The sequence below is a fragment of the Pinus tabuliformis genome, chromosome 4_2 (assembly GCF_031772625.1).
Source record: "Pinus tabuliformis cultivar Carrire ecotype Pingquan chromosome 4_2, CPIR1, whole genome shotgun sequence".
In the NCBI taxonomy this organism is placed as follows: domain Eukaryota; kingdom Viridiplantae; phylum Streptophyta; class Pinopsida; order Pinales; family Pinaceae; genus Pinus; species Pinus tabuliformis.
In genome coordinates this window covers 973,225,817-973,241,074 of record NC_142304.1, presented here as the reverse complement: position 1 = coordinate 973,241,074, position 15,258 = coordinate 973,225,817, and the positions used below count along the sequence as shown (strand labels likewise).

Below are 15,258 nucleotides of genomic sequence, written 5' to 3'. Positions count from 1 at the left end.
CGATTAAAGATAACTCCATCTACAACAAAAGGAAGATTCCAACCCCCAAAAATATAAATGGTATGCAATCAAATAAACACCATGCAGCATAGCAATCGTAGAAAAGTGATACAAAGACTAATACCTTCACAGCAAAGCCTGTAAGTAGTATACACTGAGGAACATGAGGATCAGTGATCATTTTGAACAATTCAGTTGATTTAGCCCTGTACAAACAAACAGATAGAGAAGATATATTTATGTAAACGAAAAAATGAATATTCACAAGGGATATAAAGCTATAAGAAAAAGGATTCATATGATTTTAACAGCACAAGTGCCTAGGAATGCAGCAGGATTAATGTGGCAGACAAAGGTTTTATTATTAGTTGTCTACGTTGTTAGATACATGCTATAATTGTTATATAATTACGTAGGGCATTTTTCTAATATTGTAAAGTAATCATGTCATAATAATGGCTTCATTATTGAAGTTATCAAAAAATTAGGCACATGGGAGTTACCTAATGTACCTAACAAGGATCTCCCCCATTTTACTATGCATTAAGACATTACACTTGAATGAATATCCAAGTATATCTTCTCTCTGCTCTTGTCTTGTATATTTTAGCTGTGTATGTGTGTGTTTTATCTGACATGCTATCAGATTGACGGATGAAGAGAAGCTGGGAAGGAACTGAAGGAGCCAAGGAACTGCAGCAGAGAGAGAGCTACAGAGGGCCCTGTGTTACACACAAATAATTAGGCAGAAGATAGTGCAAACGAGAGCGAGGGCTAGTAAACTTGAAGGTATTAAATTTATAGTTCAAAATCAATATTTATACAAGTTCTTTTTTTGAGGCGAAAGAAGAAGAAAAGGGCTTTCATTGTTTGCATGAATTTCAAGGCTGTAGACAGACATCACATATTTCAAGGTGTGCAACAGGCCTGAAAAAAATCCCAAGGACAGAAAAAGGCAGACAAACCTGCAGCACAACTCTGATTGTGTAGGTACAAGTCTATTGTGTATATCTTGACAATGGACATCATAGCTACACGAGTTTCAAGGGTGTTAGTTCTTGTTGCTTCGAGCATGTTCTCGAGAAGATTTCCTTCATCTCCCAGAAAATTAAGCTTTGCTATATTCTGGGAGCTTCTATTTTAGATTGTTGATGGACTAAAGATTAGCCATCATTTCTTTCATCCCCAAAAATTTCAGTTTTGTTTGTGTAGTTGATTAATTGACTAGTGATTACTTATTCGTCACCAGTGAGTTGTTTGCATTTAATAATGACTTCAAATTTGAGAGAATACTCTCTCTCCTGGTGCACCTCACTCCTCATGCACAGTGTGCCTTATCTAGAGAGGAAAAGTCAATCTACTCGAGTCTGCATCATGAACATTAGTGAAACTTCAATGAGAAAATCTCCCATTTAGGTTGACCATATTGGTATAGCCCATGTGTCAGTGTAGGAGAGTTAAGTTTGGCCGCTTGGATGGTTGAGATGAGAGGGCAAGTTTACTTGAGAGAACTCAAGCAAGTGGAGCACTACCTTCCTAGGGAATCACTCTTGTATTATATGAATGTAATCATTCTTTCATTGTTAATGAGAAAATTATTTCCTGCCACTACAGATTTTTGAGCTTGCTGGTTTTGATTTTCAGCAACAGTATTTGATCCCACATTCAGATATGTTGCATCTCTAATCCCAATCTACACTTCCACCATGTTTATTCTTGAAAAGGAAATACCATAATAGAGTGATCCATACCTAAAAAGACATAAGGACCTATGAGAGTCCGAATGATTTTGTATGCCTATGAAGGGTGGATTTACCATGTGAAAGGCTGCTGATTTATTTTGGCTGAATTACTTTAACTAAGATATGATCCAAAGCACTGTAGGAAATTGGAATGGCAAACTCCAGCATGTCATGTCTCAGGGAATGTGACCGATAAGCGGGGGCTTGAAGCGAACAATGTTCCTTCTTCAGATTAATTATTCCAGAAGACTTGGAATATAAAGATATCCATGAGGATATAAATATTATATATTAAATGTATGAGTAAGAAATGATACAATGAGAGTGAGAGGCTTTCTTATATACCAAGCAGGTGTCTCTTCATGGAGAGTCAGTTTTCATTTAGACATGACTCTTCAACCTAATTACTAACTAACTAATCATAAGCAGGTGTCTATTCATGGAGAGTCATGTCTCATTTAGACATGACTCTTCAACCTAATTACTAATTAACTAATCATTATTTATGATTATTATCATTTACAATATTTTACATTATTTTCTATATGTTTATTCATAACATTGCCTTCCTCCTCAAAAAGCTTTGTCCTCAAAGCTTGTCGATGAAGAAGGCTTGATCTCTTTTTTGGTTTCGAATGTCTTCTCGTCTCGGAACAATCATCTTCGTCGATACAAGTTGATATGATCTTCTAAGTGACAAACAAAACTGTCGCACTGAGAAGGGATCAGACCATCCTAGATTAATCTTCTGTGAAATATTTTGATCACTAGAATTTTGTAACAACTTGTCATCATAGGACTGAATTGAGGTTACATCACTATTCTCTGGAACAACAGTTTGTTGTTTCTGGTCCGAATGGTCCCGATACGTAGTCGATAGGGAGCTTTTTGGGTTTGACTTTCCCTTATTAACTGTGTGGAGATTTTTTTATTTACTTCAGGTGACGACGTTGTTGAGTTGGTTACAGAACCTTCACTTGGGGTGTTTATCATCTTAACTGCAACATCTAAGTGCGTCTTTTCTTCAACTAGTTTGCATTCTTCTTGAGTTATGATATTCATTCGATCGGTATTCATTCCCTTATCTTCAACTTGGATTGTTACGACCGGAAATTTCGATACTTCTTCTTGAGTAAATTGTTCAAACCTGTCTTTTAATGCTTTCTTATCATCCTTAAGTTTCTTAATTTGAGTGAGTAGACTTTGATTATGGTTTCTTAGACATAAAAGTTCTTTGGTTCTGATTCATCAACCTTATTTTCAATGTTTTGACTCTTGAGTTTTTCATCTTCTAGATCTCTGATTTGTTCTAATAATTTTTTATTAAGGTTCTTTAAACGTAAATTTTCATCTTCTTGTTTTGATAAGTGCTTCTTGAGTTCTTTCTTTGTGAACTTAGTCTTATTCACTTGTGCAAGTAATTTTTCGATGTGGTCCTTGAGACGAGATATTTCTTCATCCTTTTCCATTACTTCCTTGTAATGCATATCCACAAGATTTTTATGTCCCTGTTGTAACGCTTCATTGTTTTGTCGAAGTTTGGCTATTTCGCCTTTCTCTTGATCTTCTAGCTGCAATTTCTTGGTACACTGGGCTACATCGTTTTGTAGGAGTGATGATGGGCTTTCAACTTGTAATGTGGATTCTGTTTTCTTCATTTCCTTATTAAAATCAGCTTGTTGTTGCTATATATTGCCATTAATTGTTTCATATCTCTTGCTAATGATTGTTTTTCTATATCACTTAGACATTCAACAAAGGTAAAAGTTTTGTAACATTTTATGCAAACAATGTTTTGATTTCTAAATGACTCTTGACAATTAGGATATCCTTCTGAACAAAAAGGACATTTTGAAAAGTAGCCCATATTTTTTCTTCAAAACCTTCAAAACTTTATTATTCCTTCAGACTTTAGTATTAATCCTTAACGAATTCTCCTTTTATGTTTTTTGACTTGGAATTTCCCTTCGCTCTTCTTACTTCAACTTTCTTTTTGCTTCAAAACTTCTTCGTTCAATAATCCTCTTTACTATATATTTTTCCTTTTTATAATGTATCTTATTACGAATAAAAATCTTTTTTTTTATTATTACTCCTTTTTAATTTCAAGAAATTCCTATGAATCTTCTCCTTTCCTTTTTTAATACCTTATACCCTTTTTTTTCAACAAAATAGCCTAGAATCTCTTTTTTCTTAACAAAATAGCCTAGAATCTCTTTTTTTTAAACAAAATAGCCTAGAAAAGAAATCTCTTTGTGAAATCTCCCCTTCTTTACTTCGATTTGATTTTTTTTTTTGAATATATTTTCACATATTGTAACGACTAGATGAATATATATAAATTTGTAAGTTAATTGGGTTGGAAAGCCATGATATTCCCTAAATGGTTGCAACGTTTCTAAATTTTTGTGGTGCCTTCAAGGTCAGTTTACACCACCTTATACCATGATGTCCACCTTAATCGAATCTTTCTTCACCCTGTGCTAAGTAGCATTCATGCTCCAAGTGTTATGTAATCAGAATTAGCTAATGGTGATTCAAAAATTTTTCTTTAAGCTTGGAATTAATAATGACGGATACCCTGCAACACTAGCCGCTGGATAAACAGATGTTGAAATGCACACAATAGCTTGTAAAATGGTTGGCTTGGGTATAGACCAAATTTATCACACTAACGACTAATAAGTGGGTGCTATAATGCATACGGATTGGATTGTATGGTTGGGACCTCGTCCAGGCGACTTCGACTACCAGTAATTTAAATAATATTTTTTTATTGTGTTCTTTTTAAGTCACTTTCGTATGGATGGGTTCAACTACAGGTGTATGCTACAGCGTTGTTGGCCCGTTGATTGTTGGTCAGCGGATGGACATGAGCCAATTGATTGGATTTGGTGACAGCGTGGGAGGAATTAACCAAATCCGGTGGCGGCAGCTTCTGAGAGCGATGGTGGCTCTGTTGGCTGAAAGATAGCGTCAAACGGTGTGGATGAGGCGGATGCTATCGGTCCGGGGAAACTGAAGTATGGACAGTGGTTGGGTGGCGATCAGTTGGTCGTATCTGGCGGTTGTCCCTCAACTATCAATGGCGGCATGGTTTGTCTGTTATCTACAGCGGTAAGCCAAAATGTACTGACCAGACAGTGGTAGAGTGCGGGCTTCTAGTGTTGCAGCTACGTGGAGTAGTGGTGATTTTGTGCAACAACAATCTTTGGTGATGGTCCATCAGCAGCTATATATTTTTTTATAGATGTAAATTTCTTTTTTATATATAGTTTCTTTATATAATTCGTTTTTTTTTTACTAAGTATAAATTTCTTTTATTTTCATTATTATATTTTTTTTTTCTTTTTTCTTTTATACACCTTTTTGTTTTTATTTTTTTAATATGATTTTTAATTAATTAATACTTTTCTTTTAAATAATGGCCAAAGGCCTGATTGGCGATATGAAGAAACTCCTACTTTTTGTAGTGAAACGATTCAAACTTGACAACAACAATGTTGACGAAAGATTGTTGGCCAAGGGCCTGGTGATTAGCCAACGTGGCTCTGATACCAAATGAAGCAAACAATGTTCTTTTTTCAGATTAATTATTCCAAAACACTTGGAATATAAAGATATCCATGAAGATACAAATATTATATATTAAATGTATGGATAAGAAACGATACAATGAGAGTGAGAGGCTTGCTTATATACCAGGCAAGTGTCTTTTCATGGAGAGTTATGTCTCATTTAGACATGACTCTTCAACCTAATTACTAATTAACTAATCATTATTTATGATTATTATCATTTACATCATTTTACATTATTTCTTATATATTTATTCATAACAGGGCTTTTCTATTCTTGTGCTCATAAACATCTTCTCAGAGTAGTCAAGACTCCGAACTGAAACCAGAACAAAACTAGTTTGTACCAAAATTAAGAACTAGACCAGAAATAGTTAAACAATAAACAAAAAAAATATTCAAAATTTCTTTTATACAATATATATATACCAAAATCATTAGACACCAAATACAAAAAAATTGCTCATTTATATTGCATGTAAAGGTACAAATAGTAAAAATACATCATGATATAAGTTCTAAGATACATTAAATTAATGTTCTAAAGGAGCACACTTAAAGACTCAAGCTTTAAATGGACCCAAAAGTCCAAAATTTGCCATCCTACAATCAAATGAGTAGATAGACTATCTTAACTCTAGCTCATTAGAACACCAAGGTTGAGTTCAAGTATTTGATGTTTTCTTTCTCTTGGTGAATGGCCCCAATAGCTATTTTCATTTCATGTTTTAAATTAGTTGGCATCCCTGGACAACCGATGGATTTCAATTTTCAATCAATTGGCACTGTTATCTCCGAGAAATTCCTAAACTCAATGTTAGAAATCAAGCCACTGTCACCTGACTTGATTTCTCTCGCTTGGAAGCTAAGTTGCACGAAACGGGGAAACGGAAACGAGTTTCCGAAACGAGAAGCGAAACGAAACACGACCTCCCCAAATTTTGGAAACGGGGAAACGCGAATATATATATATATATATATATATATATATATATATTAAAAATATTTAAAAATTATTATTATATATATGTGCAATCATAAAGCATGAATGATACATTTACATTATATGATTATAATTTATTACATTTAAACATTAAGATTAAATTTACATCACATTTACTCATGAGTCATGAATGATCACATAATGAAAATAAAAATATAGGAAAATCCAAAATCAGCCTTTATTTATATTAGTATATGAGGCTGCAAGTACAATAAAGACTATAAGGCTGCAAGAACTATAGAGACAAGTCACAAAAGACTAATCCTCATCATAACAATCCTCATCAAAAATAGAAGCAGCACAATGCTCAACAGTGGATGGTAGTGCTGAAGAAGATGATGCACCAATTCCACTATCAGATTCGGCCTCAATATTCAAGGCAGCAAAAGAGAGATCCAAATCAGGATTTTCTGCATCCACATCCCATTCCTTAGAAGGACCACTATTGTATTCTGGACCCCTACGAGATGCAAGGCGAAGGTTGGAGTGCACATAAACAAGATCCTCTGCTTTCTGTGAGCCCAACCTATTGCGCTTCACAGAATGAATAAAACCATAAGTGCTCCAATTCCTTTCTGCTGATGAAGAGCTTGCCACTTGTGAAAGAATACGAATGGCAAGGTTTTGCAAATGTACACCATTTGCTCCATGACAAATCCACCACCTAACTGGATTCATGGTGCTTCTCTCCTCCAAAGCTGATATATCTGCATAATCATCTATTCCTGCAGCAAAACTGGCAAATTCCTCCTTTACCTCCCTATGTAGATGAGAAGGAAACATTCTCATAAGGGCTTTTTTCACCCCAGTAGCCACCTCTCTATCCTTATGGGGTGCCTTCCTCTTCCCATTGCTTTTAGCAATAAGCTCCTCATCATAAAATTTGGGGTTCAAAGCATGTGCTAAAGTGTGCAATGGTGTATTGAAATTGTTCCACCTATCAACAATGATTTTCTTGATCAAACCAGCAAAATGATCATCAACAAACAAAAGTTGTGGAGACTCCTGCGAAATGATTTCCATAGTTTTCTCAACCATGGAATCCATGCCATCATATACCTCTCCCAAGAAAGGTTGGTCAGTGTCAGCACTCCGGAGAAGCTCAAATGCAAGGGTTGTGAACTTTAGCAAGAAATCTACCTTGCTCCACCAATCCTCATCAAGGCACAATCTACGCACCATAGATCCCCGCTCTGAATCTGCTTGTCTCCACTCAATCCAAAGTTGACTCACCACCATAGAAACTAATGCATGCTTAACCTCAACAAGGCGGCGCAACATCACGAAGTTTGAGGCATATCTTGTCTCAGCAACTTTTAACAACTCCAATTTGGAGTACTCTCGAAATATGGCCTGAGACTGGTGGTGGTTGGTGATGAATTTGATAATCTCCCTTGCTTCCCCTGTGAGTTCCTTTATCCAGGAAACTTTGTTGTCGATCTCCTCTAAGATCAGATTCAGATTATGGACAATGCATGGTGTCCAAAAGATGTGGTCATACGTCCCCTCAATAATTAAACCTGCATCTTTGCAAACCGGTGCATTATCCGTGATAACTTGCACCACCTTGTTAGGCCCTATTTGTTCAATAGCTTTTATAATAACATCAGCAATGTATTGTGCATCTTTCACCTCTCCTGAGCAGTCTTCTGCCTTGATAAACATTGCTCCTTTGGGGGAAGTGGCAATGATATTTATCAATGGTCTGTGCCTCATATCTGTCCAACCATCTGAGACTATGGTAACCCCAGAGCTACTCCAGGAAGAACGAATTGGAGCTAAAATGTCCTCCACAAGGTCCTTCTCATTTTTGAGAAGCTAGGTTCTGACTTTCTCATAGTTGGGCCCCTTGTACCCTTGAGGAGCTTTGTTAACTGCCCTTATCATATCTTGCCAGTAAGGAGAGCGAACAACATTGAATGGGATACCACATGCATAAATGCACCTAGCCACTCTGGAATCAGTTTCTTCTCTTGCTTGCACATTCACCAATCTAGCAATTCTGCTATCCTGAACTGAAGGGGATGCCCCTGGGCCTCTGGTATTTTTGGGTGCTGGTTGTTCATGTTGTTGAGTGTGACCAACTCTCCTCTTTCTTGCTTCAACTACAATCCTTGGCTTAATGTTAGATGGAGCTTCAGTAAGCTCATCATGCCTTCTCTTAGTACCATCCGCCTCATCTTGCTCTCTTTGATATGCCCTCCTTGCCAACGGATCTGATGTTTTTGTGCAACCTGAAATCCCCTGTCCTCCTCCATGCAATAGATGCGCCTTCACTCTTGGGTAGGAGCCCTTGTACGTATTATTGCAAAGATTGCATCGCCATTCCCATGAGCCACCACCTCCACATCTTTGAAGCTTCGTCACATGCCTCCAAAGAGGATAATATTCAGCCCTTGGGTTGGCCCTAGGGATTGAACTTGCAGCTGCACTTTGGCTGGAAGCCATTGCTGCAAAAATAAATTAAAAAAACAAATCTGTAAATAATAAAAACGTTTTTCATATTTTTGGCTGTATAAACCCTAGAAAAATTAAAGAAATAGTAAGAAAAAAACTAAGAAATGAATGTGGATTACCCAAATTAATTTTCTGTGGCTGAATCTACCCTAAAATGCCAGAAAAGAAGAGAAATATGGCTGTAGCTGAGCCAAATCTGCTGCAAAAATAAATTTAAAAAACAAATCTATCAATAAAAAACGTTTTTCATATTTTTGGCTGCCTAAACCCTAGAAAAATTGAAGAAATAGTAAGAAAAAACTAAAAAAATGAATGTGGCTTACCCAAATTAATTATCTGTGGCTGAGACTACCCCGAAATGCCAGAAAAGAGAAGAGAAATATGGTTGTAGCTGAGCCAAATCTGCTGCTACTGAAATCTCCTGCTGAAATCTCTTTCTCTTGCTGCTGAAATCTCTTTCTCCTGCTGCTGAAATCTACTTTGCTCACTGCTCAAAACACCCTAGCTGAAACAACTGCCAGTCTCCAAGAGAAACCACTTGCTGAATAGTGTGATGAGAGAATGAGACAAACTGCTCTTTTATAACTTTAGAATAGGTTTCTAGAACATCCCGGAAACCTAAAAAAAAATTAAAAAACAACACATAAATTTGGGGAAACGTGGCTCGTACGGCCTGGAAACGCGTTTCCGATCGTACTGCCACGTTTCCGTTTCGGGAAACGTGGCAGTACCGCCGGAAACGCGTTTCCAGGCCGTACGGTACGCGTTTCCGGGTTTCGTTTCGTTTCCCGGGAGGAAACGACCCCTAGGGCCACGTTTCCTGCAACTTAGCTTGGAAGTAAGTGATTTGCTAACTTTACCATGTTGAGAAGTGTAGCTTGGGAGGTACTTCCACAACTCTTGGGCTATTAGGTTGTGAGGAGTTTGACCCACAATAATGTGATTTTGTGGGCAATGTACCCAAGTGGTGGGCTTTGGGCACAAGTTGGTGGGCTAAAGACCTAAAAAAAACAAATGTTTAGTCTAATTATTGTGTGAGGGCACTTTAATGGAGTTAAGAAGCCCTAAGTCAATGGTTGGAGAGAACTATAAATATAGGAGACCAAGTGATGTCTCAACACATCCATGGCAATTCACCTTGTGTAAAAACATTAGCCAAGAAGAACATGCAGATCTGGAAAGAAGGATGAGTTTCTAAGGAGGATTTGATCTTGGAAAAAGGACGAGCTTCTTGTGTGGTATGATCGCTCGAGGAAAGTCTGTGCCAAAGAGATCTCCATTGTGGATTATAAGAGGCTGCTGGACATGATTTCTGTGCATATCTTTGGAGGACACAGAAGCCCCGATTTTCTGTGAATGAGAGGGCTGAAAAATCTGTTTGTGGGTTGTAATTAGGGCCGAGTTCTCTAAGACCCAGACACAGAGAGGCCGCATGCTATGACAGAGGATCGGGAAGCCGAGAGGCCTCAGAGATCTAGCGCCACAGGTCCAAACTTCTTCAGACCTGAACAGAGTTTAGTAAAGAAGGTATTGGGCTGTGTTTTGTTGTGGATGATTGCACGAAGGTTGATGGAGATCTGTCCTTGACTGCTGGATAGGACAGAGTGTATTTTAAAGCCCACATGCAGTCACCTTGATGAAAAAAAGGGGACTGTGAGTTGCTGAGATTTTGGGCCAATATACAGTGATTTTGAGGAGGCAAACATCACTGTGAGAGAGCTGATATTTGAGCATATATACAGTAATCTTGAAGTAACATATTCACTGTGAAAAGGCAGATTGATTAGGGCTGATTGCGCAACATATTCACTGTGAAAAGGCAAATCTCTTGAGAGCAGCTGGGTGTGCAGAGGAGCTTGGAGCAGCAATATTCTCTGTGAGATTTGCTGCAAAGCACCTGCCAGGTACATCAAGGACAAGAGACCAAAGTGATGTAACTGAAGTGCATCTTTAGCAAGTCATTGTATTTGTTCTTGTTGTGTGGAAAGATTGAGAGTCAAACGTTGTTAACCTCAAGCCCTAGTTATTCATTGTATCATGGCTTTGTAAGGGTCATGATCCCTGGTATGGGAACCCTATGTTTGTTGTATTAAAGTTGTAAATTGTAATATAAACAAGTTTTGGGTCTGCAAATTTGTGTGTACTTAATTGGTTCACTTTTGTTACATTTCCACTCTGCTAAGTGCTTGGAGTTGTGTGTATTTCAGTGTGTTTATGATCGTGATTAAACATAGACCTGATTCTGAAGTACTAAAAAAAAATCAACATGGTATCAGAACTACTTTGAAGGGACATCTGAATCAAAGTGTGCACAGTGAACTGCTCAAGAGGGAGTTAGTGGATTGTTGTTGAAGGACTAACAGCAATGGCAAAGCAGGTTACTAGCCTGAGATATGAGGATAGGTTGGATGGATTGTCCAACTATAGTCCTTGGAAGGAAAGGATCAAGCTGGTCTTGTTGGTGAACAAGATATGGGAGTTTACCGACAAGGACATTCAAAAACCAACAGACTATAAGGAGTTGGAAGTATATGAAGAGTTGGATGCAAAGGCTAAGCTCATCATCCTAGATGGTGTCAAAGATCACTCGATACCTCATCTAACCGGAAAGAACCCTAGACGAGAGATGTGGAAGGCTCTTCAAGACTCGTTCCAGAATAAGAACGAGAACTGGTTGTTGGTATTGAGAGAGAAGCTCAAGAGCACCAAGATGTTGGATGGCGAAGGTGTAGCCTTGTATCTGACAAAACTTTCTCAAGTTCGTGAAGAGCTAGCTGTCATTGGTGATAACGTTCCAGAGAGTTAGTGAGGACTACTTTGAAGGGCTTCTCCGTGTTAATTTATGTAGATCAAATAGGTGTTCTTTTCCAACAAGAGATTATAAGAGAAAATCAATGGGCGTTTGGAGAACATATTCAAGACACAAGTGCGCAGTGATAGCATGGAGGACACCAACCAATGACGAATCAGCAGTGATTGAGTAGAAGATCTCTGGAGAAAATTGCTTCATCAATTTCTTCTAATTTTTTAGATTCAAAGGGAGAAAAATTACCAATTCAATTTGTTTGTATGAGCCCAAAATTTTTCTGGTGTGCAAGGATTTCTGGAGGACGAGTTTGTATTCACACTTGTGCGAGAGAGAGGTAGTTTTTGAGCCTAATTTCTTCCAGGGAAGGCCGAGTTTGTATTCGCACGTATGGGAGAGAGAGGTAGTTTTTGAGCCTAATTTCTTCCAGGGAAGGTCAAGCAAAGTTTAGTTGTCGAAGGAGGCCGAGTTTGCCAGAGGCCATGAGCCCGAATTTCCTTTAGCCAAGGCCGCATGTGTGAGGTCGTACACACTTGTAAAGGGAGGCTGGATTATCTTAGGAGGGTCAAGTTATCTTGCAGAAAGAGGTCGATTTCCTTCTTGTTATTTTTGTGCTGGTAGTTGGAAAAAATTAATTACCGGAGCTTTGCCAGTTTACAACAAACAATTGTAAAATTTAAATCACATATTTTGCCAAAGAAGAATAAAAAATTCTTCATCTGTTGCACTGGTTTTTGTTGCATGCAAACTAGGTGCAGAATACACAAAATTGTGTAATAAATATTTTTATTAATAAATGAATACTTGAATGATGGTTACAATCCTTCGTAGCGGTGTGCCTATATAGGCATTGACTGGCCATGAAGGTGAGTCGACACCACTTTTGATCATAACCCTTCCATAATTAATTAACAATTATTAATTGATTAAATAATTAATTAATTAATTTAATTATTTATTTATTTACTTATTAGATATATATATATATATATATATATATATATATATATATATATATATATATATATTATTTTTAATTAATTTTTTTTAAATTATTTATTCATAACATTGCCCCTCCCTTAAAAATTGCTTTGTCCTCAAAGTAGAGGTAACGAGGGGTATTGTTGTTAGAACTTCTCTGTTTCCCATGAGGAATCTTCTTCTGGAAGCTTTTTCCACTTGATCAGGTATTCTCTAATAGTTTTGGAATGTAATACCTTTTCTCGGGTTGCAAGGTTGTCTTCAAGTTCCAAAGCAATCCTTCCTTCTTCATCCACTTCAGGTATCCCAGTCTGAGAAAATTGGTTTTGTCCTAGAATTTTTTTGAGACATGAAACATGAAATACGTTGTGGATTCGGCAATTATTTGGTAGTTTCAATCCATAAGCAACATCATTGATCTTCCTGATTATTTGGAAAGGGCCATAAAATTTCGGAGCCAACTTGTTCTTCCCTTGTTGTTTCAAAGATAATTGCTTGTAGGGTTGTAGTCTTACGAAGACTGAATCACCATCCTCAAATTCTCTTTTTGTTCAGTGCTTGTCGGTTTGTTGTTTCATTCGATTGCTCGCATTTGTTAAGCCTTCCTTTAATATTCCAATAATATTTTGATTTTCTTCCAAATGGCTATTTACTGCTTGAACCTTTGAGTCATTTAATGCAAAATCCTTCTATTTTGGAGGTTCATAACCGTATAGAGCCTGGAATGGTGTCATTTTGGCTGAGGTGTTATAAGAAGTATTGTACCACCATTATCCTAGGTGCAACCATTAAGACCATTTGTTGTGCTTATCAGTTACAATGAATCGAAGATATGTTTCCAAACACTTATTTACTATTTCTGTTTGGCCATTTGTTTGCGGATGGTAGGATGAACTCATGTTAAGGGTTATTCCAACCTGATTGCAAAAATCTTTCCAGAAATTTCCCTTAAATCTTACATCTCTATCACTAACAATGAACTTTGGTAGACCATGTAGCTTGTAGATGTTCTTATAAAAGACTTTTGCAATTTGCTTGGTTGAGTTTGTTTTCTTGACTGCCATGAAATGTGCATATTTAGTGAGTCTATCCACTACAACAAATATCTTGTCCTTACTGTCAAACATAGGTAAACCGTCAATGAAATCCATTGAGATTTCCTCCCATTTCTGATTTGGGACATTAAAGGGTGTAGTAAGCCAGGGGTTGGAACGTTTTCATTTTTAAGATGAAACATGAAATACGTTGTGGATTCAGCAATTATATGGTAGTTTCAATCCATAAACGACGTCATTGATCTTCCTGATTATTTGGAAAGGGCCATAAAATTTCGGAGCCAACTTGTTCTTCCCTTGTTACAAAGATAATTGCTTGTAGGGTTGTACTCTTACAAAGACCGAATCACCATGCTCGAATTCTCTTTTTGTTCGGTGCTTGTCGGTTTGTTGTTTGATTCGATTGTTCGCAGTTGTTAAGATTTCCTTTAATATTCCAATAATCTTTTGATTTTCTTCCAAAGGGTTCTTTACTGCTTGAACCTTTGAGTCATTTAATGCAAAATCCTTCCATTTTGGAGGTTCATAGCCATATAGAGCCTGGAATTGTGTCATTTTGGTTGTGGTGTGATAGGAAGTATTGTACCACCATTTTGCTAGGTGCAACCATTAAGACCATTTGTTTTGCTTATCAGTTATGAAGCATCGAAGATATGTTTCCAAACACTTATTTACTATTTCTGTTTGGCCATTTGTTTGCGAATGGTAGGATGAACTCATGTTAAGGGTTATTCCAACCCGATTGCAAAAATCTTTCCAGAAATTTCGCTTAAATCTTACATTTCTATCACTAACGATGAACTTTAGTAGACCATGTAGCTTGTAGATGTTTTTATAAAATACTTTTGCAATTTTCTTAGTTGAGTTTGTTTTCTTGACTGCCATGAAATGTGCATATTTAGTGAGTCTATCCACTACAACAAATATCTTGTCCTTACTGCCAAACATAGGTAAATTGTCAATGAAATCCATTGGGATTTCCTCCCATTTCTGATTTGGGACATGTAAAGGGTGTAGCAAACCAGGAGTTGGAACGTTTTTGTTTTTATTTCTCTGATAGATGTTGCATTTAGCAATGCATTTCTGAATTTCCTTACTCATTCCCTTCCAGTAGAACAATTGACATGTGTTGTAGTATGTCTTGAAGAACCCGACATGCCCAGCTGCAGGGGAATTGTCTGATTCTTTTAAAACCTTTATTCTAAATTTGGATGACGGACTTAAATAAATTCTACCTTTATACCATAGTATGTCATTTTTCTATTCAAAGTTGGGGTGTTGATAGATGTTTTTGATTATTGAAAAAGAGTTTGGATCCTTGGCACATTCAATCTAACTCTCATCCAACCAATCTGGAACTACTACCAATGCGGAGCACGTTCATATTTTCATGAGAGAACATCAGCAACTACATTATCTTTCCCCTTTTTGTGTAAAATCTCCATGTCAAATGAGGAGAGTTTCTCTATCCACTTTTGTTGTTCTGTTGATAAGGTCTTTCGTTGTAATAAGGATTGTAGACTGTTGTGATCTGTGCGAATCGAAAACATGCTTCCTAATAAGTATTGATACCACTTGTTTAATGCATGAATGATGGCCAACATCTCCTTGTGGTAGGTAGATTTCAAGCTTTCCC

General features: G+C 37.1%; 1 protein-coding gene across 4 annotated transcripts in view; it reads right to left on the bottom strand.

The window, feature by feature from the left end:
- Nucleotides 1-15,258, bottom strand: part of LOC149172872 (mRNA export factor GLE1-like) — a 404,516-nt gene that overhangs the window by 88,807 nt on the left and 300,451 nt on the right. For all 4 annotated transcript variants that reach the window (XM_089424451.1, XM_089424450.1, XM_089424449.1 and 1 more), the window contains one exon: nt 125-206. In XM_089424451.1, the coding sequence (XP_089280577.1) occupies nt 125-206 (82 nt within the window). The remainder of the gene's footprint in view (nt 1-124; nt 207-15,258) is intronic.